General features: G+C 37.2%; 1 protein-coding gene across 1 annotated transcript; it reads right to left on the reverse strand.

Annotated features, from left to right (window-relative positions):
• Positions 1–272: 272 nt before the first annotated feature.
• LOC578659 lies at positions 273–23,865 on the reverse strand. Its single transcript, XM_778816.5, has 10 exons — positions 23,716–23,865; positions 19,772–20,159; positions 10,781–10,828; positions 9,438–9,649; positions 7,161–7,250; positions 6,800–6,950; positions 4,264–4,446; positions 2,743–3,048; positions 2,015–2,217; positions 273–813 (listed from the first exon to the last, which is right to left on the reverse strand). The coding sequence occupies exons 2-10, from the start codon at positions 20,139–20,141 to the stop codon at positions 310–312; spliced, it is 2,067 nt and encodes a 688-aa protein (XP_783909.3). The 5' UTR covers positions 20,142–20,159; positions 23,716–23,865; the 3' UTR covers positions 273–309.
• Positions 23,866–24,213: the final 348 nt, after the last annotated feature.

The raw sequence follows: 24,213 nt of genomic DNA on the forward strand, positions 1-24,213 counted from the left end.
CTGTACACTTTCAGATGGGTTTAATGCGCAGTCATCATAAGTCCTTTCTTTGAAAAAAATATTTACATTTCAAATTTGATCTATTCTTTATAAAGTAACTTAGTAAGCTGACGTAACTAAAAAATAACCCTAAACGCGTACACCAGGATTTTGAAAAACTACCATTTTTTCATGAAAAAATAATTTTTTTTAAAACCCTTTTCCCTTTTTGCGAGTAATAATAATAAAAATAATAGTTCAGTTCTTGTATAGCGCATATTACGTTATGAAATAACATCTATATGCGCTTCCAAAGAGCTTTAGACTTTATTACCCTAGCTTAGATATGTCCATTTCACGCAGGCGCAGCACAAGATCCATAGCCCGAACTATTTCCTCGAACTTCTTGTCTTCGTCTTCACCCGCCATGTCGTCTTCCCTTAACTCCTCCTCCGCCAACCCACCGCGCTTATCCTCGTCCTCGGTCTCCTTGTCGTCTTCCCTTAACTCAACCTCCTCAAACTCAACACTCCTATCCTCGTCCTCGGTCTCCTTGTTCTCAAGTGCATCTCTCTTACTATGATCGAGCTGATTTTCTAGCAAGTTGACGAGCTCTCTGACTTCTTCTAGTTCTTTCTTCACTTCACCTGCATCCTCCGCCAGGAGACCAAGGCCTCTCTTCGCAACCGTTTCTGGCTGGTAGAAGCAGTAGTAGATCTTGACATTATGGCCCGTATTGCCAGGTTTAGGATGTGTGCCATCCTGCCACGTGTCGGGATTGGCTTCCTTGGTAGCCCACTCGAGAGATTCCTCCGTTACAGTCATGCCAAGTACCTGCACGAAAAATGTCAATACTACTTGTAAAGCCTTGTTCATATTTAAGTGTAATATCCTATATTGTATCTCATGACACAGAGGCCACTGAATATCAGCGCACCGTGCCTTTTCAAGGAATACATGCTGCCAGGCACTCATTAAACCCCTGGATGTGGAGAGCCAATTTTAAACAAAATGCATGTTCTATTAACGTTTTAAGTGACTCGGTAACACTGTTGAAGGTTGATGAAAAAACCGCGTAATTTGTGTATCAAATTTTTAATTCCTTTTACTGTACTAATCCTCTACGATGTAAAAAAAAAAATCCTGAAAACATTCTGAAACCACAAAGATATTTATGGTTTTCTTTGAAGGCGTCACTGTGCGACACCCTCCAACGGTAAATTCTCTCAACCCAACCGTTTTTCCTTGAAAATAATACATAAGACAGACTTTTAATAATCTGTCAACACTTAAATGTCTTGAATGGTACAGAGCCAATTAATTGCTTTGTGACGATTTACATTCACCTAAATTGTGATTAAGCTGTAATAATATAGTCGGGAGAATTGAGGAATAGATCAGATCTCAGTTTTTTTTCTCTAATTTTTATCATTAATAATGGTCTGTTGTCACTCAAACTTTCAGACCATCTTTAATTGTACATCAATATAGCATTGAGGCCACTACCTTTAAGCACCATCTTCTCTAATCATTCTGAATAATTTTACCAAGTCCCTTTAAAGTGCCAGGTAAACAGGTCTAGTATACCAAACTAGAAAGAAGGTGTGAACGTGTCGTGGTATAGAGGTTCGTTCACTTGACTCTCAATCTAAGGGTTGAGGGTTCGAATCCCAGCCCGGCACTAACGTCTGTTGGCAAGATATTAATCCACATCTGCCATTCTACACCAGGTATAATTGGGTACCTGGATAGCTTGGGTAATATTAATTACAGGGCCCTCAAGAGGAACAGCATTCCAAAATAAAAGACAGTAGAACCAGTCATGTGTGCGACCCACTGTGAAGATATACGAAAAACAAGTACAGTAGGTGAAATCGCAGGTTTACTTCCTGTCTAATTTTGTAATGTTTTGGCAGGCACCTCGAAGGGATACGCAACGCGCAGAGATTCGAAACCTCAAAGGACGTTCGCACCGGATGTGGATTCAAACCGTCAGCCATCTGAAGATGAGTCAAGTGACCCTCTAGACACTTACCGTCTGACATGCCCCGTGGAATTTCATGAGGTAAAAGCTGCCCTCCGCTGGTAGGATGATTGGGTTGATGGCACTGCCGTCTTCACGGCAACAGTACTCGATCTCTGTTGGTCCACCGGTATAGGTCCCCGCGGGCATTGTGTTATAGTCCGGGTCAACCACTCTAGCTACGTCGTTCCATCTGATGTTACCACTCGTGAACCCTAAAATATGAAAATGAAAGAGAGGGAGAGAGAGAGAGAGAGAGTGAGAGAGAGAGAGCGTTAAAAAGGGAAAAGGAGGGAGTTGCATCTAGATAGTATCAATTGGAAAAATTAAAGTCTTTGGATATCAACCACCTTTATACAACTCCTGGCAACTAAGATTTTCATATAGTGTAAGGTAGCCTACAAGGATACATGTTATGAAATTAAAAGCTGTAGGTACATGAACATTTCCATGCAATAGAATAATAACTGTATAGTGTCACCCGTTTTTCTTTTTGCATGTCATTATGTAGTCTTGAATCTGGCCTATCAAATTTTGATCTCCACCACACAAACGCTACCTCCCCCTACTTACTTGCTACCAGCCGAAGGTAGCGTGTTCATTGTATTAAGATGCCCGGCCATAAAATAGGTTCTCAGGCTGGGCTGGTGAGCATAATTAGGAACTCGTTGATAACGCTATCTTCGGCGGCTTGATGAAGAACCGGCCAAATTCTAGACTATAGTCATTACGAGACTCACCGTCTGGACAGGTTGTGCCAACTTTGTAGATGCAGTACACACCAGGCATCCAAGACCACGAGGTTGTTGAAACTTTCGGGGTGGACTTGACGCAGTAGTAGCTCCTCAAGGACTCATCGTCACAATAGTTGGTCAGATGATTCCCCCTGGAGCATGTATTGACCCCGGATGTGTCCGTGTTCTGGTACAGCATGCCGAAGTCCCATGTGAATGCTGTTGTCGGGCACGTATCCCCTGCTAGTGTCACCGCCTCTGGAAGAGCGTACTTCCCATCCGGCCATGCCAGTGTCATTGCTACCTGAATGTCTGCCAAAATCGACAAGGAAGAAACAAGTTGTTTTATGTTACAAGTTTTTCATTCGTTCCTCTCATAAACCAAAACTGCAAATACGATTCAAATTTCATACAGAATTTACAAATACATTTTCACATAAACCAAGTTACCGATTAATTTGCAATATTTCATGCATTGCCATCATAAATGATTCAGAGTACAATATTCGAGAATAAAATACAGGGATCAAATCTGTTATATTGCTCATAAAGGTATCATTTATCCTTTGCTGGAAACGGTTTGAACTAAAGTCAAGTTTACAAAATGAAATTGTTTTGAAGTATACTCCAGTAAATTTTTTCTTTTTTTACCTTGACTACATCATCGCGTCGCGTTTAACGGTGTTATTAGAATTCAGTACTCGGTATTTACATGATTCTCTATGGCGTGTTACTCCACAGTCGACAGACGCGGTCATGCGTACTCAGCCAAACAGTTGGACATCCTACCTCTTTGCGTCAGCCAAACAGCTTTAGACATCATACCTCTTTGCGTCAGCCAAACAGCTTAGACAGCATACCTCTTTGCGTCAGCCAAACAGCTTAGACATCATACCTCTTTGCGTCAGCCAAACAGCTTGGACATCCTACCTATTTGCGTCAGCCAAACAGCTTAGACATCATACCTATTTGCGTCAGCCAAACAGCTTAGACATCATACCTCTTTGCGTCAGCCAAACAGCTTAGACATCCTACCTCTTTACATCAGGCGAACAGCTTGGACACCCTACCTCTTTGCGTCAGCCAAACAGCTTAGACATCCTACCTCTTTGCGTCAGCCAAACAGCTTAGACATCCTACCTCTTTGCGTCAGCCAAACAGCTTGGACATCATACCTCTTTGCGTCAGCCAAACAGTTTAGACATCATACCTCTTTGCGTCAGCCAAACAACTTAGACATCCTACCTCTTTGCGTCAGCCAAACAGCTTAGACATCATACCTCTTTGCGTCAGCCAAACAGCTTAGACATCCTACCTATTTGCGTCAGCTAAACAGCTTAGACATCCTACCTCTTTGCGTCAGCCAAACAGCTTGGACATCATACCTCTTTGCGTCAGCTAAACAATTTAGACATCATATCTCTTTGCGTCAGCCAAACAGCTTAGACATCCTACCTCTTTGCGTCAGCCAAACAATGCCTCGTGTACAAAGTAGAAAAATCGTCAGCATAACACTGCATATATTACCTTCACTCGGAGTGACATCATTGTATGCAGGATAATCATTGAAAGCTGTCAAGATGTTTGCTTGGATAGTTTCTCTTTGCCAGTTGGCTGGGCAATCTCCACTGGTTTCATAGTCCGTCTGTCTGGTCCAGAACTTGGAATCCAACACTTCATTGAGCCCGATGAGATCTATGCTGATGGGTTCTAGGAGACATTTAGGAAGTTGGTGACGAAAAAGAGAAGAAAAAAAGAAGAAAAAAAGCATACATTATTTTACGAGCGCAAACGGGCAAGGTGACATGATTCATATTCATGTCTTTTTCAATTATTATGAATGGCATTCGATGGCTTAATTGCTCGCAACTTACAAAATATGCAAACAAATTATGATATATTATTCAATATAAGTGTGTTTAAAATTTTAGCATAATATATGGAAGTAATATTTGAAGCTCATCTGATTTCAATAAATATTCAATACACATTAGTAACATGAAATTCCTGCCTTACAAAACTTAAATTTTGGTAAAAAAATACAGGGTTACACAAAGTTATTCTTTCAAAAGAATAAGAACGCTGAAAGGGTTGATGGGCTCTGGGACGAGCTCTGGGTTGCCGAAGTTGCGATCAGTATACCCTCATCGCCTTTATGCCTAGGTCACATATGAACCGGGCCCCGTACGATTTTCCCTACCCGGCGGCTTGCCGTGGATTTAGAGACCGTACGGGAACCGTCCGATTTTCATTTCTACGGCATGTGTGGTCACAAATTCCTCGTCGCCCGGGAGGTGCCCGGAGAAAATTGGTCGAGTGAAATGCAAGGCGCCCGTAAGGCAGGGTGCAGGGTGCCGGGGTCCTCAAGGCGCCCGGCTGGGTGCCGTGCGGGGGAGCGTCTTATTTTTTCGCACCACGGCGAGGCCAAATTGAGCTCGCGAGGTAAACCTGCGCATGCGCACTCGGAAAGGAAACCAGCGCATGCGCACGTGGAATCCGATAGGGTGACTAATAGGGTGATAGTAATTATACAATTTAACCTGTCATCAACTCATCGTCAGCTCAATCGGTGAGGACAGCGTGTTACTAATAGAACTTTGGAATTTGGAATTTGGAATTGACGTGAGGGTTCAAATCTCAGTTTATTTAGTTGTTTTGCCTTTATAAAAAGTGAGGCAAAGCAATAAATAATCAACAAATAATAAGTCGAATTGTTTGTGACCTCTTTGCAAGCTCTCATGGCTTGTTATGTATGAAAATGAGCTCATACTGGAATCTGGCCTCGCCGTGGTACGAAAAAATAAGACGCGTGCGGTGCACTGAACTACAGAGTGAGTCAGAAAAAATGTCAAACTCTTTAAAATTTGTATTGTTTGAAGTATGAATATTTAATCATGGGTTTCATGATATATCTTGATAGAGTTATACTCCCAGTACATTTAGATACCATATTCATTTGAATCTCTGCATGCATCACTGAATGTCAGACAATCTTTACAAGACTGCCAGATCTCACTTTCTACGGCCTAACGGTCAGATAAAAACGCCGGGAGAATTGGGAGCAGCCAACTCAACACCACGACGCCCGTACGGCTTAACAAAATGTCCCGGCGCCCGTAAGAACTTTACGTCAACCGGCCGGACACCGGCCGAAAATTCCCAAAATGTCTGTTTTTACTCGCCTTACGGGCCCCGGAGTGTATATGTGAAAGCCCCATTATAGAAGATGACAGTAATATTGACGAGCCCGACACCAGAAGCTGTTGCAACTGCTGCTGCCGTTGTTGTTGTCGTTGTTGTTGTTGCTATTGTTGTCTGAAACCCTAAACCAAATTGCAAATACTTCCGAAAACTCAACTCAAGAGCAATTTCGATACGCCATCGTAATGCCCCATAGAAATCAGGTTCGAATACACCAGTTTACAGTTGTGTGCGCCATTTTAAACAAGGCCAATGACCTAGAGGTCATGTATTTATGCGTAAATTAAGATTGCGCCCATGCAAATTATGATGATATCACTGCCTACGCGCTGCGTTGTGCGCGCAAATCATAATTTGCATGGGCGCAATCTTAATTTACGCATAAATACCACTGGTCAAAGGTTATTGGCCCTGTTTCAAGGCCAATGACCCGAGGTCAACTGTCTGCGCATGCGCACTGATACAACTGTAAACTGGTGTATTAAGGAATATATCATTTTTTTATTCGCACATCTAGAAGAATGACGTACAAGGCCATTGGAATTGCCTTAGGTTGATTTGTCGAAAGTAGCTGCGATCATGTTCCTTTAAAGCAATACTGCTCTGATGATGTACCCTTCCTCCCTAGCGCTCTGTTTATTGCAGGAGCCATCGCATGTTCAACTTGCCAACAGTGCGTTACACAATCCTTAATTCCCACTTCGCAGACACAGGACTAGACGCAAGATCCAACATCGCAGCTAGGGAAGCAGCGAACTATAGTTGAGACATGAGATGGCCCTAGAGGGCATTTTGCGATAGTGCTTCTAGTACAGTATGGCTTTAAGCTTTATTCCCAATTTTCAAAAATGCACGTACGTACCATTATACTCCAGGCTGCCCACTGAGAACTCTTTGTAAACTTTGCCGAACTTTTCCTGCGATGCTGCAGTCTTGGTGAACCTGTCCATATTCACTGATAACGATGCAGAGACGATTTTGTAGCTACCTCCAACACTTGCGCTGTTAGACATCTGTTTGAAGAACAAGAGACCGAGATAAGGTGTGGCAGTTGTTCGTGCGAGAAAAAATAAATAGACATCATGGGTCAAACTACGTTCAATGGGGTTAAAATAGATACTATTCAGGTCACTCCAAAATTTGAAAAATATTATAAACGCGTATGCGCGTGCGCTTGTCACAACTATCTCTCTAAATAAGCTATGGTTCACGTTATCACTTACATCTCGCGTGGAATCTTTGATGAAAGATGACGTGTCCTCACGGTAGGTTGTGCCCGAACGAGACCCCATTAGAGCTTCCGTCACAACGTGCTAAATTCGTAAAACAAGAGAAAACGATACAAACGTCTTTAAAAAAAGGGAAGTTATCAAGGTGTCTGTATCACCTCCGTATTCCCTTCTTTTGGAAATAAAACAAATCATTTTAGAATCGACCGTTCTGGCATTTTGCTTTGCGTCATCAGAGGTCCTTTGAGCCGCCATCTGTTGTTGACGGTTACACGAAATTATCAATATACATATAAAAATAAGCGTATCTGGACACCTACCCCCTGGACATTCACTCCCGGTTAACCACCCCAAGTCAACTACCCCTAGGACAACTACCCCAGGCGCGGATCCACGAGCCCAATTCTTTCGGCCCGGCTATGGCAAGCCCTTTGTGTAAAAACTAGATAAACTCTGTTTTTCTCAGATAAACTCAGTTTATCAACAGATAAACAGAGTTTATCAGATAAACGGAGTTTATCAGATAAACGGAGTTTATCAGTTGATAAACTCAGTTTATCAGAAAAACTCAGTTTATCAGTTGGTAAACTCAGTTTATCATTGATAAACACAGTTTTTCTGATAAACTGAGTTTATCTAGTTTTTACACAATGGGCTTGCCATAGCCGGGCCGAAAGAATTGGGCTCGTGGATCCGCGCCTGAACTACCCCCTAGGGCAACCGCCCTCTAGGACGACTACCCCTAGGACAACTACCCCGGACAACTACCCCGGACAACCACCCCCTATGACAACTACCCCCACGGACAAATCCCCCCGGACAACTACCCCCTAGGGCAACCGCCCTTTAGGACGACTACCCCCAGGACAACTACCCCGGACAACCACCCCCTGTGGCGACTACCCCCTAGGACAACTAACCCCGGACAACTAACTAGCGCACAACTAACCCCAGGACAACTACCCCCGGGCAACTACCCCCGGACAACTATCCCCAGACAACTACCCCCTAGGATAGTTGTCCAGGGGTAGTTGTCCTAGAGGGTAGTTGTCCGGGAGTAGTTGTCCGGGGGTGGTTGTCTTGTGGGGTAGTCGTCCTAGAAGGTGGTTGCCCTAGGGGATAGTTGTCCTAGGGGGTAGATGACTGAGGGTGGTTATCCGGGGGTGGATGCCCAGGGGGTAGGTGTCCTGATACGGTTATTGACAGTTCAGTTACACGAACTGAAATCAAAATGATCAATATACACTGTTGGTCATAATGGTGGAATAATTATTTTTACCCCAATTTATTGAATGATTTTGACAATGATTTATTCCTAATAGATCTAGATAATAGTATAAATTCTCAGATTTTATTTGATGACAATTGGGGAGTGTTTGTTTTGCGTGACTGCTAAAGCATGAGTGTGCTACAATGCTAATCAACTAGGGAACCTACTTTCTTAAGTCTTAACTGATAGTAATGGGGATTAATACCTCATAAAAGGGCACTAATAAAGCACATCGACACGGTTTTGATCCTGGTATTAGTGCCCTTTTATGAGGCATTAATCCCCATTACTGTCAGTTATGACTTAATGATGTAGGTCCCCTAGTTGTTTAGCATAGTAGCACACACATGCTTTAGTAGTCTTGCAAAACGAACACTCCACAATTGTCATTCAATAAAATCTGAAAATGTATACTATTATCTAGATCTATTAGGAATAAATCATTGTCAAAATCATTCAATAAATTGGGGTAAAAATAATTATTCCACCATTATGACCAACAATGTATATAATTATATTAAGTATTGCTGTGAATCTTGGCTCGTTCATTTACTATCCATTTCCTACACCTGATGGAGAGAGACTAGTGTAATGTCTAGCCAAACATTCCAAAGGCAGGCGCGGTTCGGTTCTAGAATAATAATAATATTATTACTATCATTATAATTATTATTATGATGATGATTATTATTATGATTATCATAATTATTTCAATTATTGTTATTGTTATTATTATCTGTATAATCATTTTTTTATAATGCTGATGATGATGATTACTATTGTAATTATTACAATTATCATTATCATTATTAGTTTAATTATTATTATTATTCTTATTACGATTATTATTAATATTATTATTATTAACATTTTCATTATAACATTATTATTATTATCATTATTATTGTTGTTGATGTTGTTGTTGTTGTTTTGATCATTGTCGTCATCATCATCATCATCGTCATCACCGTCATCCTTATTAAAGGTGAGGAAATCCTTACCGTTCCCCAGTCGGAGAGGAATGTCATGTAGGCCTCTCTTTCATAGGTAGTGGGCAGACCGCAGGCGGCAACACGGAACTCTCGACTGGGCTCGAACCCGTCAGTGTTGGCCAGGGTCGTCAGGTAGCGAATACTGCCGTAGTTCTGGATCGTTTGCTCTGAGAAGTACACGTAACCCTTGGTACTTTCATCATTCTTGATGGACTGGTATTCTGCAAGCATAACAAATATGAAGTGTTAATTAAAGATACATTTTTGCACATTTGATTAATACTTAGCCCCTGTGGTTTCTTTTTAAGGACTACATTACTGTGTTTTGTTTCGAAAGTTTCATTATTTTATGTACAAGGCATTGTTTATTTATTCTTAAATGTAAAAGAAGTATGCATATTTCGAATACTGGTCATCTGCATAACCCTATTCTGAAGAAGGTTTTATAACAATCTCTAGAATTCACAAATATAAGCTGCTTTCCATTATGATCATGAGGTCTGCAAATTTCAAAAAGATGTCATAGCTAATTTGAAATTGGCCTACATTTACCAAGGCGCGGATCCAGGATTTCTTAGGGGGGGGGGAGGCCCAAATTTGAAATCAATTTGAAAATCGTGTCGGCCGATATTTCGCTCAGTGGGGGGGGGGGGGGGGGGGGGGGTAGTGAGCACTTGAGCAGTAATTTTCTTTTTCTTCTATCTTGACCCTGAAAATTTCAAATTCGTGCCGGCCGGTAGTGAGAGCTTTTAAAAAAAACTTAACACCCCCCCCCCCCTTGAGCAAAAAAGAAAAGGTAATTTTCTGATCACAATTTTTTTTTTTGGCCCGTCTTTCTCTTTTTTTTTGGTCAGGGGCCGAGGCCCGCTCGGCCACCCCCACTGGATCCGCGCTTGCATGTACCTCGTAAAGAGAACACAACAGAAACTCTCAAAGGAACATTTTATAAGATTAACAAAATTCTGAAGAATATGAAATTCACTGAGTAAAAACTGTTTCGAACACATGTATTATCGTAAATAGTTCTTGAATTTGTTCAATCATATGATCCTTGTAATATGTTTATCGTATCATGATTTAAAACAATAGATTCCTTGTAAGAGGATTTTTTAAAAAAAAACGTCCTTTTCTCCTCTTTTTTTTGCTTGTCAGAAATCCTTCGCCATTTTTACAAAATCGTGGAACCGTCCCAGGGCGCAATAAAAAATCGGATAGAAAGTTAAATCCCAAAATGATTGTCGATGGGCCCAACTGTAAACATTTCGTCCCCAAATAGCAAGACCGACAACCCCCCCCCCCCACCCCCACCCCCCCCCCCCATTAGAATTAACGAGTAAGGATATCCTTCTTACCGTGGCTGGCAGCAAACTGGAAGCTAGCGAAGACAGCTTGAACGTCAACTAAAGAGTGAAAAGGGAGAATGAAAGGGACAAAAAGAAAACAATTATTGATTGATGCTATATTCGTTGAGTCATGTAGATTGCCATATTAATGGAATATATAAAAGGTGAGAAGCTTTAAAGGTGAAATTCAAAGAAGATCACAAATATGTCAACTAATGTATCACTAGATGGCCATCGGACAAGTTTTAGGTCAACTACATATCGGGTGATTTATAAAAAATACAAATAGAACCACCTCCATAGCAGCTGGGATATACGATAGATTCGCCGGAAAAATAACGATGTTTTAATGACGTCACTATATGGAACAACACTGCCCAAGCAGACGACATCCCATAGAGAATGAATATAATTGCAAAGCTATTATTTCTCAAATTATAATGAGTTTAGTGTATATAAATGTAATGGCATGTCAAACCATTCAAAAAGGGATATGACCCGATTCTGATAACTAAAATCTTTTGCTTGTAAATACACAGGATAGGGGTTAATTAACAATCAACGAAACCAGACTTTCAAATTGAAAAACCCCCGGAATGATATTAAGGACAGCATTTGCTCCCTCTTGAAACGCCGAACATACCCCAGTGTGCAGCTGAATATACAATGGCGTCTTATTTTGTTTACAAGCGACAGATTCCTTTATTTTTGTATCGCTGCATCTGTCATCAAAATAAAACCATGCGCGTGGTTTAGAGTGAGGCAATAGATTATACATTTAGCCTGGCGATTTGATGAATTTCATCGCCTTTGTAACATGCCCACTAATCAAGCACGAAATGACATCTGCCTAACACAGGACAGCGTTGGCGACTATAAACGCAGCTTTGCCAACTTGATTGAAAGCTTGATTAACGCAGATAATAGCGCGATCAAAATGACGCAACATGTGAAACGGGTATTTGATTTGATTTGATTTGATTTGATTTCTGCATTTTTTCCATATAAAATAACAATAAGTATAACAAAGAACATATAAATGCAAGGTATAATACAACATAAACAAACAATAATTTCTTCATGTCAAAATGTTTTTTTTACATAATATATGTACATATAATAACAAAACTTAATATTTCCATAACATATAAATCATAAATTTAAAGTATTATCCGAACTTTTCAATTGGAAAAGTGCAGGAGACCGCAATCATAAGCAAAGCTTGACAAGGATGGCGGCCTAAAAAAAAAAAAAAAAAAAAAAATCTTAAGGTAAACCTTAAAAAGAAAAAGTGTTCAAACGATCTTTGTGTATGAGTGTGTGTGTGTTGTGCAAGTGTGTGTGTATATATATATATATATATATATATATATATATATATTATGGGTGCGTGTGTGTGTGTGTGCGTGCGTGCGTGTGTGTGTGTGTGTGTGTGTGCGTGTGCACGCGAGCGTGCTTGTTTGTATGTGTTTGTAACGAATAGTGGAAGTGCACGTAGCTCTGTGTGGTATAGTGGAGTGGAAACAAATATAGCCTTTACAATAAAGGAAACTAAGAATACGAAATAGAAAACAAAATTTGCAAAACTGAGTTTCAATGTGACCAAAATTTGACAATTGCCTACTGCATGTTGAAATCAGTTATGTAGATACTTCGATATAAGAGTTTTTTTGAGAGATGCTTTAAAAGAATAAACAAACATAGTAGTTTGAACAAAAACTTTAATGCTATATCCAATTTCATCTCTACTTTATGTATAGATTTCTCTGTTTATGGTTTCTCTGAAACTTGGATTAATGACAGTACGCCACTATTATTTAATGTGTCTGATTATTCTTTTATACATTCTGATCGCCAAGAAGGAAAGGGTGGAGGTGTTGGTCTGTTGGTCGCTGACAATTTTGAATATGTAATACGCAATGATATATTTTACCTCTCATGCGATTATGAATCACTGTTTATTGAAATCAATTTGCCGAGACATAAGAATATTATTGTAGGTGTTATATATAGGAAACCTCAATCAAATATCAATGATTTCATCCCTGTCTTTGAAAATTGTTTACAGAAAACTAATACTGAACATAAACAGGTTTATATAATGGGCGACTTTAACATTGATCTTATGAAATATACTGGCAATGCTGTATGTAATTTCTTGAGCGCAATACATTCAAATTTTTTTATTCCTTTAATTGATAAGCCTTCAAGAATGACTGACAGATCAATATCCCTTATTGATAACATATTTACAAATAACTTTGATCTAAATGTTTCTTCTGGTTTGTTTTATAATGATATATCTGATCATTTCCCAATATTTCAAATAACACAAAAACAGTTTCTTATCTATAACATTTCTGTATATAATACTCGTATTATCAATGATGTATCTCTTAATGTTTTCAAAGAGGATTTGTTACGTAATGACTGGAATATTTTTAATTATACCGATGTAGTCGTAGCTTTTGAAAAGTTTTCGACAACTTTATCATTACTTTATAACAGAGCATTTGTAAAGAAAACTTTTAAATCTGTTCGTAAAAAGATTAGAAAACCGTGGATTACATTTGACTTGTATAAAAAGATAAGGAATAAAAATAAAGTATATAGAAGGTATTGTCATTCACCTACAGAAAATAACAAGAGGAAATACGTTCAATTACGGAACTACACTAATAAGTTATTAAAACTTGCACGTAAAGACTACTACAAGATGAAATTTTATGCAATAAAGGGAAATATGAAAAAAACATGGCAATTAATCAATGGTATCCTGGGTAAATCTCACAATGCCTTACCTAATTTCATAAATGTAAATGGGAAACAAATATCTAATTCTAAAGATATTGCCAATCATTTTAACAATTTTTTTGTAAATATTGGTCCATCTTTGAAAAATTCCTTATCCTTAGGCAATACTGACAAATTTGCCAAATTTTTACCAAAGCAAAATTCCAATTCTGTATATTTTAAAGCTGTATCTGAAAATGAAATTATTGATGTAGTAAAGAAATTGAATTGTACAAATAGTTGTGGCATTGATGAATTCAATCCTGATGTCATAAAGAATGTAATACACTATATTGTTACACCATTGTGTTATATTTTCAATTTATCGATTTCTACTGGAGTTGTTCCCTCTAGATTGAAAATTGCAAAAGTTGTACCTGTTCATAAAAAAAGTGATATTCATAATGTTGATAATTATAGGCCTATATCTATACTTCCTTATTTTTCAAAAATCTTAGAAAGGCTCGTCTATAATCGTATATATAGCTATTTATGCACAAATTCTATTTTGAATGATAGTCAGTATGGTTTTTTAAAGCATGTGTCGACAGAAATGGCTGTTATTGATCTTCAAGATTATTTAATTAGTGTATTTAATAAAAAATTGCATGCTATTGGTGTTTTCTTAGATTTAAGCAAGGCATTTGATACAATTGATTTCTCTATATTATTATCCAAACTTGCCTGTTATGGGATAAGAGGTTTACCACTCCTCTGGTTCAAAAGTTATTTACATAATAGAACTCAATGTGTATCATTTAATGGTGTTTTATCTGATTATTCGGAAATCTCATGTGGTGTGCCCCAGGGGTCAATCCTGGGGCCCCTTCTGTTTTTACTTTATATTAATGACCTTCCATATTGTTCTGATAAATTGAAATTCATTCTTTTTGCTGATGACACCAATATCCTCTACACCTCAAATGACATTGGATCTTTATATAGCACGTTAAATATTGAATTGCGGAAAGTATCGAATTGGTTTAAATGCAATAAATTAATCTTGAATGCTGGAAAGTCAAATTTTATATATTTTCATTCCAAATATAAACCGGTTTCTACAGAGCTCCTCAATTCATATCAAATAAAAATGGATGATAATTTTCTTAATCGTGTTGCTAATACCAAGTTCTTGGGTATTTTTATTGACGAAAGCTTATCCTGGAAAACACATATATCCCATATTAATAAGATAATGTCCAGGAATACTGGTGTCATCAGCAAACTCCGCCATACTTTGCCTCAATCTGTTCTTCTTATGTTATACAATACACTTATATTACCGTTTCTTAGTTATTGCAACATTGTTTGGGCAAACACATACCCAACCAAACTGCATCGTTTATATATTCTACAAAAGAGGGTTGTAAGAAATATAACGCTATCTCATTATCAATCTCATTCAAGACCACTTTTTAAACAACTTAATATATTGAATGTATACCAGTTAAATGAATATTTGTGTGCTATACTTATATTTAAGAAGGAAAAAAGTCTGCTTCCTGAAAAGTTATCCGATATGTTTATAACAAACAGTACAATACATAACCATAATACTAGAAATAAGAAGAAATATCACCGATGGTGTGTTAATACAAATTTTGCATCATATTCTTGCAGACATCATGCACCTGAAATTTGGAACTTGCTTCCAACTAATATAACTTCAATCTCATTTTACAACAGTTTTAAACGTAATCTCAAAAGTTTCTTGATTGCGCATGACTCTCATTGAATGTATTTATCTAGCTTGTTACCCCTCTCTCTTTCACTCTCTCTCTCTTTCTTTCTTCTCCTTTGCTATCTTCTCACTTTTTCATCCTACCATGTTGTATATCATGTACTGGGTTTGTGCCGGTTGTTATGCAATTTCTGAATGATATTATCCGAAACTTTACTTGCTACTTGTTTTCTTACTATGTTTATTATATCTAATTTGATAGGAAGCTGTCCAGACAAAACCTTTTCTTGGTTTTTTTTACAGCTGTGCCTTATTCTGTTTTGTATTAATTCATTTCACATGTATATACTATCCCAATTTATGTATTATATTGTACATGAAATTGTATGTTTTTACTTTGTAAAAATGTTTTTAAAGATGGAATTCAATAAACTGAACTGAACTGAGATGAACAATGCCTTATTGAATTTGGTAAGGAGTTCCAAACATCTGGTCCATGATGTCTTACTGATTTTTGTGCTAAAAGTATTTTAGGATTTTCTAAGTGATAATTTGTTGAACAACGGGTGGGGTATGTGTGAATGTTTGAGTTAAAACTGTAAATATTGTGAAATAGGGATGGTAGTTGATTATGAGAATATTTATACATAAAAATGCATGTCTGAAAATGTGAATATCTTGTATTTTTAATGTTTTTAAACGCTGAAATAAAGGTTCCGTATGTGATATATAATGTGAGTTAGTGATCATACGAATCGCTATCTTTTGAAGCAAAAATAAGGAATTAATTCTTGTTAAACTACAATTACCCCATACAATATTACAATATATCACATGTGATAAAATTAGAGAATTGTATAATATAATCATAGATCTTTCAGAAAGAATATTTTTTAACTTATACAGTATTCCAATATTCCTTGATATTGATGTATGGATATTACGTATATGCTCATTAAAATTTAGATGAGAGTCAATAGTGACTCCTAAAAATTTAACAGATTGTTTTTTAATGAAAGGCAAGCCATTAATCTCAATATTACAATTTCTTATATCATGTATGTTGGTCTGTTTAAAATGAATGAAATTTGTTTTACTAAGATTTAATGACAATTTATTAGATTTAAACCACCTAGAAATTTTCATTAATTCACAGTTTAACCGCGTTATGAGCGTATCAAAGTTTTTTATGGGAATAAGAAATACTCGTATCATCAGCAAAGATGATAACATTTAAAAGTAAAGAGGTTTCAATAATATCATTTATATAAATAATAAAAAGCAATGGACCCAATATAGATCCTTGCGGTACTCCACATTTAATTGTTAATTTTGTTGATTCATGATTTTGGAAAGATACATATTGTTGTCTGTCTTATAAATAATTAGTAAACCATGAAAGAGCATGACCTCTTACGCCATAGTATTGTAATTTATGAATTAATATTTTATGATCAATCGTATCAAAAGCTTTTGACAAGTCCATAAATACTCCAACAATATGTTCACTGTTTGCAAAAGCCTCAATTATTTTATCATACATATGCAAAATTGCGTAATCGGTAGAATGACCAATTCTAAATCCGAACTGGTTAGGAATCAATGAATTATTTTTTTGTAAAAAAGTGTTAAGTCTTTTATATATTATTTTTTCGAGAATTTTAGAGATACTTGGTAATAATGAAATTGGCCTATAATTACTTATTTCTGAGGAATCGTCCTTTTTATAAATAGGAATCACTTTAGCGATTTTAAGCAAATGTGGGCATACACCCGTTGAAATTGATAAATTAAATATATATGTCAGGGGGGTTACGATATTAAAGATTATTTGTTTAAATAAGTGAACACTTATACTATCATGGCCACTAGATTTTGTAGAATTAAGGTGTTGAACTACATTAATAATTTCATAATCATTGGTTGGAGTAAGAAATAATGAATTTTCACGTGGGAAATTCAAGGACTTATTGTAGTCCATGTCACCTGAATCAATATTAGCTGCTAAATTAGGGCCTACATCTATATAATACTCATTAAAAGCTTTTGAAGTTTTAATTGGATCTGTTAGTTGTTGTTCATTAATTAAGAAACATTTATTACTTTCTGTATTTTTCTTGCCTAAGAGTTCCTGTACAGTTTTCCATAATAAATTATTGTTACTTTTATTACTTTCTATGTTGTTAGAATAATATAACTTCTTGGACAATCGTATAAGAGATGTAAAATGATTCTATACGTTTTATACTTCTTAAGCTTGTCGTTACATTGACTTGTAAGGGCTTCCTTGTACAACTTAATACGGGCGACTATGGAACGCAAAATACCCTTAGTAATCCCTGGTTGTTTGGCCTTTTTACCTTTTTTTTAATTTTGACAAGGGGTATATTCTTATGATAATAATGTAATACAGTTTCTAGAAATTTTTCATATGCTACATTTACGTCAGATGCACTTAATACCTCGACCCATTCTTCTTTGGTTAAATCAAAGTTGAATGATTCAATATTATGTTTTGTCTGTTTTCTATGCATTGCACAATTATTTTTAGTCATTTTTTTAACAAGGTGAACTTTAGAAATAATAAATATCGGTAAATGGTCAGAGATATCGTAATATAACAGACCATTTGTAAAATTGTTATGAGCTACATTCGAAAAAAATATTGTCAATGAGAGTTTGAGAAATACATGAAATTCTTGTTGGTTTATCAATATGTGAGTTAAATGCGTAAGATTGCAGTGTACTAATACATTTCACAATGTGGTTATCATCAGAATTTAAAAGATTAACGTTAAAATCGCCCATTATATAAACTTCTTTATTTTCTTGGGAAACAGTATCAAGACATCTATCAAAATTGTTCAAGAAAATTTCTACATTATGATTAGGGGGTCTATACATTATGCCAACTATTATGTTTTTGGCTTTATCATTTAATATTTCAATATATAAATCTTCAGCACCTTCAGTGTGTAAGTCAGACCTAACTTTAATTTTAAAATTATTATGTATGTATAGCGCTACTCCGCCCCCTCTACCATGGTCACGATCAGAACGAAACATGTGATAGTTTGGTATATTAAATAGAGGTGGGGAATTTTTATGGAGCCAAGTTTCAGATAAGCCTATTCTGGAAAACTGGAAGTTATTTAATTGTAAAAAGTTCTTGTACGGACTCAAAATTCTTATTCATACTTCTACTATTAACGTGAAATAGGCTGAAGTCAGGATTGGCTTGAAGATTCATGGAGTTTGAGTCACCGTACATTTGATCGTTATTATTGGATGAATTAAAACTAGAATTAAGTTCTTCTGCTGTATAATACTTACTTTCAACATTTCTCAAACCTTGGTCAAAATTTGCGTTAGGAAAAATCATTCAGAATTCTGGAATATCTCAAATATACAAGAAAAGCCACAGAGAGCACGCTGTGTGAGTTTGTGTCTATGTGTGAAAGTGTGAGTCTGTGCATGTAATTTTGTGAACATGTGTACGTTCCTGTGTACATGGTTGTGCTAGTGCTGAAAAAAAAATGTAGTAAGAAAACATAAGTAAAGGTAAAAATGGCAACATAGTCATAATCACTTGCAGGTCTCAAAAGCAAAGTGTTTGTAGCCCATGGAACATTAATACAGCTATTCAAATAGAGAATCTAATTTAAAAGAAAAAAGGTATAGAGATTAAACTCAATCTAATGCGCACTTTAAACATGCAATATCATTTATGTTTTTAAATAACCTCATGTAACGTAATATGTAAAACTTTCTTTAAAAAAAAAAATAAAAAAAATATCCTAAACTTAACCAACGGAAAGGTCCAATTTGCACTCGTGATTAGACTAAACAAATTATGAGAGATATTGACATCAGTCAGAGTACGAGCAGCTGTATGTACGAGCCAGAACCTTGTTGGCATATAATTAAAGAACACACGAAACCGAATCCAATGCACGAAGCCCAGACGAGCGCCCCGCCACAAAACCATCCAACCCACCCGCCACGAATAACTGCATCCCGACAGCCAGAAAGCAAACCGCACACACTTCGTGCCGCCAGGCAGGAAAGGCATTAATGCTTGTCTCACCTAGCAACAAAGAACGTACGCCATTCACCCAACCACCGAAACACAATCACCCATAGCAGGCGAAAGAATAAACCCGTAACGAGGCAGCCAACAAAGATCCGCGTACCAAACCCGACTAAATCACGAAAAAGGACCATTCAATCAACGACACAAGTCATGTTAAATAGTCCGCACCGTCCAAGAAAATTGTGTACGTTATATTTATGCAGGACCCCCATGAATACCTTAAATTTAGTTATAAATGTATTTATACAAATAAAGGCGCATGCGTAAAAACTTGTTTGTAAGTACTAATAATTACAAAAAATGTATCCTTGAAACGCAGGCCTAACACATTGGGCAGGTTTTATTTGCCTTTATAAATTATCATTGATGTGATTGAAAATATAAAAAATATCACAACACGATATAGCATGGGGTCACAAAACGAGCATCTTACCATCGACATTTACTTGATGGGAAAGCTTCTTGGCGTAGCTTTTCGTTCCGTAAAACGTATCCTTCTCTTGCGACGTGTAAGAGCTACTACGTCGCACGAATTCCACTTCGTCGGGCACTCGGTACTCGTTGTCGGCCGTCACTTTCCCGTTGTCGTAAGTGAGTTTCAAAACACGCCGAGTCGTCATGAGTCCGGGGTCGACCCCTCCATTGTTTTGGTTACCCTCGGGGTTTCCCTTGATGATATCGTAGGAGATGCCGACGTATTTCACCTGCTCGGGAACGGGCTTGGTAGAAGCGCCCAGTGATAGCGCGGGCAATAGGAAGAGGAGGGTGAACACACAACTGCATACACTACGTGGTGTCTCCATGGTGAAAACAGATCTAGACTAAGAGGCCGAAAGAAAGAGGGAATGAAAGAAGGAAGTAGAAGAAAACAAATGTTTAAAGCCTTACAATACGTCGATTACACAACGTTTGTATCATGTGAATGTATAACGAAGAAAACAACCAAGCAAACAGAAGAAACACAGCAACAAAACGCATGGACCTATTAATTTTCATGCTTCAATAAATTCAATTTTTACAAAGAAGATTCGGGTGAATAGCAGTGCTTATTCAAACAAATATTCGCATCAATTTGAATCACAATCTTTATTTGTCGCTTAATCCCTTTTAATGACCTTGTTTTCTTTATCGTTTGCAAGGGGAGAAGAAGATATGTCACGTTAAAGACATCATAAAGATCAGTGTTGTATGCGTATAATTATATACACAGGCCCCGCAGAACGTTTATCAAAGTGGGGGGGGCTAAAGTATTTACGATCAGGTAGAGGGTAGCGAGCGTAAATTGGTGTGGGGGGGGGGATTCAGGGGTTTTAGGCATTTAATTACGGTCAGAGAAGCACAAATATTTTGATGCCGCATTTGTGTCACTGGCAGGTCAGGGGGGGGGGGGGCGTTTTTTATTTCATTTCTTAAGGTAAAATTTACGTTACTATCCTATTTTTCTTACCGGTTTGGGAGGCTAGGGGGGGGGGGGGGGCGGGCCGGTAGAATTGGCCCGCGGATCCGCGCCTGTCCAAAATAGCACACACACAAAATCGCCTCGCCGCTACGCGGCTCAGTTAAGAAAGAAAGTAAAGGTTGCTCCGAATACTGAGGAGGAAATAATGTGCAGAACGGGAAAAAATCGAGAGAATGTCATCAGGGGATGAAAGTCAGTAACAGCTATATAGCTTGTAAATTTGTAAGAGGGAAAATGCTGATTAAAATGATAATGATGAAATAGCAAAAAATTGAGGAGTATCATAGGTACCAATTCAATGGATATTTGTATAAAAAAGAGCCCCCGTCAGTACTAAAAGAGCCCCCGTGAGAAGGCTCACGGGGGCTTTTTTGGGGGGGGGGGGGGGTGGGGAAGAGCCGCCGCGGACAAAAAATTAATTTGAGCCCTGCTCATTTTATGTATGTTATAACCAAAGAAGAAAAAAGCAAATCCGTCACTCAATAGTGTCTGACAGCGAAGTCTAGCAAGTAAACGGGTTTCCTTGCATAATTTGAATATTAGGACAATGCTAACGTTTAAATTTCACAGATAGAACATACATGATATATTCATAGTTCCTGCAAAGTTCTACAGAATTTGAGGTTGGCTGCAAAAGGGACATAGTATCTTTAAGGTACCTTTGGAACAGTCTAACACGCCCGAGGCGATATCCGAGGGTGTTTGGACTGTTTCGAAGGTACATGGGTAATTTTACTAATACCCGAACAAAATGATGTGTTTTATTAGTTTTATAAGATAATATTTTATTTGTTTCATAAAATGATGTTTAATAACATGATTTTACTAATGACGGGTCATTAGTAAAATTATGTGTTTAGACAAAGAAAATGCCTGGTCAGGTGTGCGCTCTCAACCAATCATTTGATTAGGATCCGCTTCATTATCTTATAACGCGAAATAATCAAATCAAGCTCATTTATTTTTATTCTTGTAAGAATTTCGGGAAATCCAAAGACATATTATTCTACAGAGGACAATACAACGAATAAGAAATGTCAGAAGGTACTTTTCACCCTAGTCAGAACTCAACCCACTCCTTAAACCAATGCCTGAACACCCGTAGCCAAGTCTTCTGTTAGTACCGTTTTAAAAGAAGATTTCAACTCATGAGGATGATAATGATTGTAAGAAGAAGAAGAAGAAGAAGAAGGAGATGTCTCGTCGGTGTAATGAGGGTATTAATGGCCATAGTATTATATCTAGATCATGAATTCGATGGAAAAGGCAGGCAATATCCCTTAGTTTACATCACCCCAAACCCCCAATAATCAACATTTTATATTTTCTTTTTCGTCTGTCTGGTTTTGGTCTCGCTATATATTTAAGACGAATAAGAGCAACTATTTCTTAAATTTCTCTCAAGGCTGGCTCATTACGGCCGCTCCCATTTAATTTTAATAACCCTTTTTATGGAACTTTATTTCACATATCTACAACTTTCACAATAACATATATACTTATAAAATAAAAAACATTATCTTAGCATATCAGTCAAAGCTTTTACCGGTTATTCATCAGCCTTTGCTTTTGTCTTAGAATTTAAATGTGACATCAATTGATACTTCAAACCAGTTAAAGGAGTTTTATCGTTCATTTTCCTTCTTTTTCTTCAAAATGTTTAACGTAGTTCTTAATAAATAACATATTCAGCCAATTTAATCAGAATGTTTATCTGATTGCCTATATCATATCCAATTACTAAAGTCTTCCCATTTATGTATCATCTAATAGATAAAAGATATATCAAACATTTTACGATTTTTCAAAACACAATTATCTTTTTACATTCTAGCATCATATGCCGTGATGTTTTGATGGTATTACAATCTCCCCATACATATATTTGTCCCCATTCATATAGGTTATATTTTGACAGTAAAAAACTTATACAAAAGTTAAAATCAAATTGTTTGATTCTGTTATCTCGTTTGCTGCCAAACGTTGTATTCAAAGGCCTCGTCTTGTTTTCTCTGCACAAATAATTAGTAGAACTGTTTAGCCTTCATATTTAAAACAATGATATCATCACCAGTTAATGTTTGTATACAACTAGAGTATCGTGCTTTCTTTGGTCTCCCGCAAACAAATATTCGGACCATAAAGCCTAACTGCAAAAAATGATGTTTAAGCAGTATCTCCGACCATGTACAGAGAGAAACAAATATTGAAATTATTCCTGAAAATTTAGTCACAATGTAGGTGTATAAACATGTACCAATTTAATAAAAATTGTATATTTTCGCTTTGAGATTTCTCTCTGTAGGTGCACCTTTCTTTTCCAGGAAGTTCCCTGGTTTGTTTGCCCCCACTAGGCAGACGCTTCGCCGCCCCTCTACCTCAACAACAACAATATTGGTGAAAAATAGTAAAATCAACATCAACACCACCAACATCAACAAATCAACAATAACAACATTAATGATACGAATAATAAGAAAAAGAAGAAGAAGAAGAAGAAGAGGAAGAAGAAGAAGAATGAGTAGGAAAAGAAGGAGAAGAAGCAGAAGGAGGAAAAAGAAGTAGTAGAAGAAGAGGCAGCAGCGAAAACAGCAAAAAGGGAAAGGAAACTATTTGAATGTGGGCTGCAGCACTTGGTTTGGGGTCAATGTTTGTGCAACACAAATATAGTGACCGAACCTATAAAAACTATTAACAACGCATAAAAAGTGGGTAAAGGTTCTTTAATTTGACAAACCTGACATCAACAGTTACAAAGCATTTCTAAGAACAATACGAAGTTGCTTGTTAGTTTGAATATGATAAACACCATTAACTTTGTATCTAATATTTTGTAAATATACATATTCTTTTTAAATATCTAAAAGAAAACAGACTCTAAATTATTATTGATGATTAAATCAAATTAGAAGTCTTACCTCCTTTGCTCACAGGAACACAGTTGGTCTGATCAGTGATGAAAGAAATTTGATCCAGGTTATATATTTTGATGTGCTCTTTCAACCGTGACGTGACGAGGGCTGGCGCGTTACCCTAGTTTTCACCGCCAAACTATTAAACTGACCGATCTACTTTCTTTTTCTTTCTTCTTCCCCTTTTGTCTGGTGTCAGTCTAGACTAGTTGGTTTAACCGGGGTATGAAAAGGTGGTATTTCTACACCGTGATCAAAGGCTGGCCATATACCCTAGCTTACACTGTCAAACTAAAGCGACCGACAATTAACTTGTTCTTTGGTCCCACGGAAGCTCAGGTGTTTAATGTATTTAATTACGGTTAGATAAGCATCCAGGGCCCTCTTTAAGGCCATCGATGTGGTCCAGGGGGCAGAGCCTCCTCAAGCTCAGAGGTTTTTAGATATTTAATTACGGTTAGATGAGCTTTCAGGGGCCCTCTTTAAGGCAATTGATGTGGTCCA

Source organism: Strongylocentrotus purpuratus, unplaced genomic scaffold (assembly GCF_000002235.5).
Source record: "Strongylocentrotus purpuratus isolate Spur 01 unplaced genomic scaffold, Spur_5.0 spur5_contig_816, whole genome shotgun sequence".
NCBI lineage: Eukaryota > Metazoa > Echinodermata > Echinoidea > Camarodonta > Strongylocentrotidae > Strongylocentrotus > Strongylocentrotus purpuratus.

Bases quoted from the DNA above. Each gene is read 5' to 3' on its own strand.
- LOC578659 (XM_778816.5), bottom strand. From the start codon at position 20,141: ATGGAGACACCACGTAGTGTATGCAGTTGTGTGTTCACCCTCCTCTTC. The intron at 10,829-19,771 runs GTAAGATGCTCG...TTCACTCTTTAG, and splicing joins CCATCAAGTAAATGTCGATG to TTGACGTTCAAGCTGTCTTC. The intron at 2,218-2,742 runs GTGAGTCTCGTA...TTCATATTTTAG, and splicing joins TGGCACAACCTGTCCAGACG to GGTTCACGAGTGGTAACATC.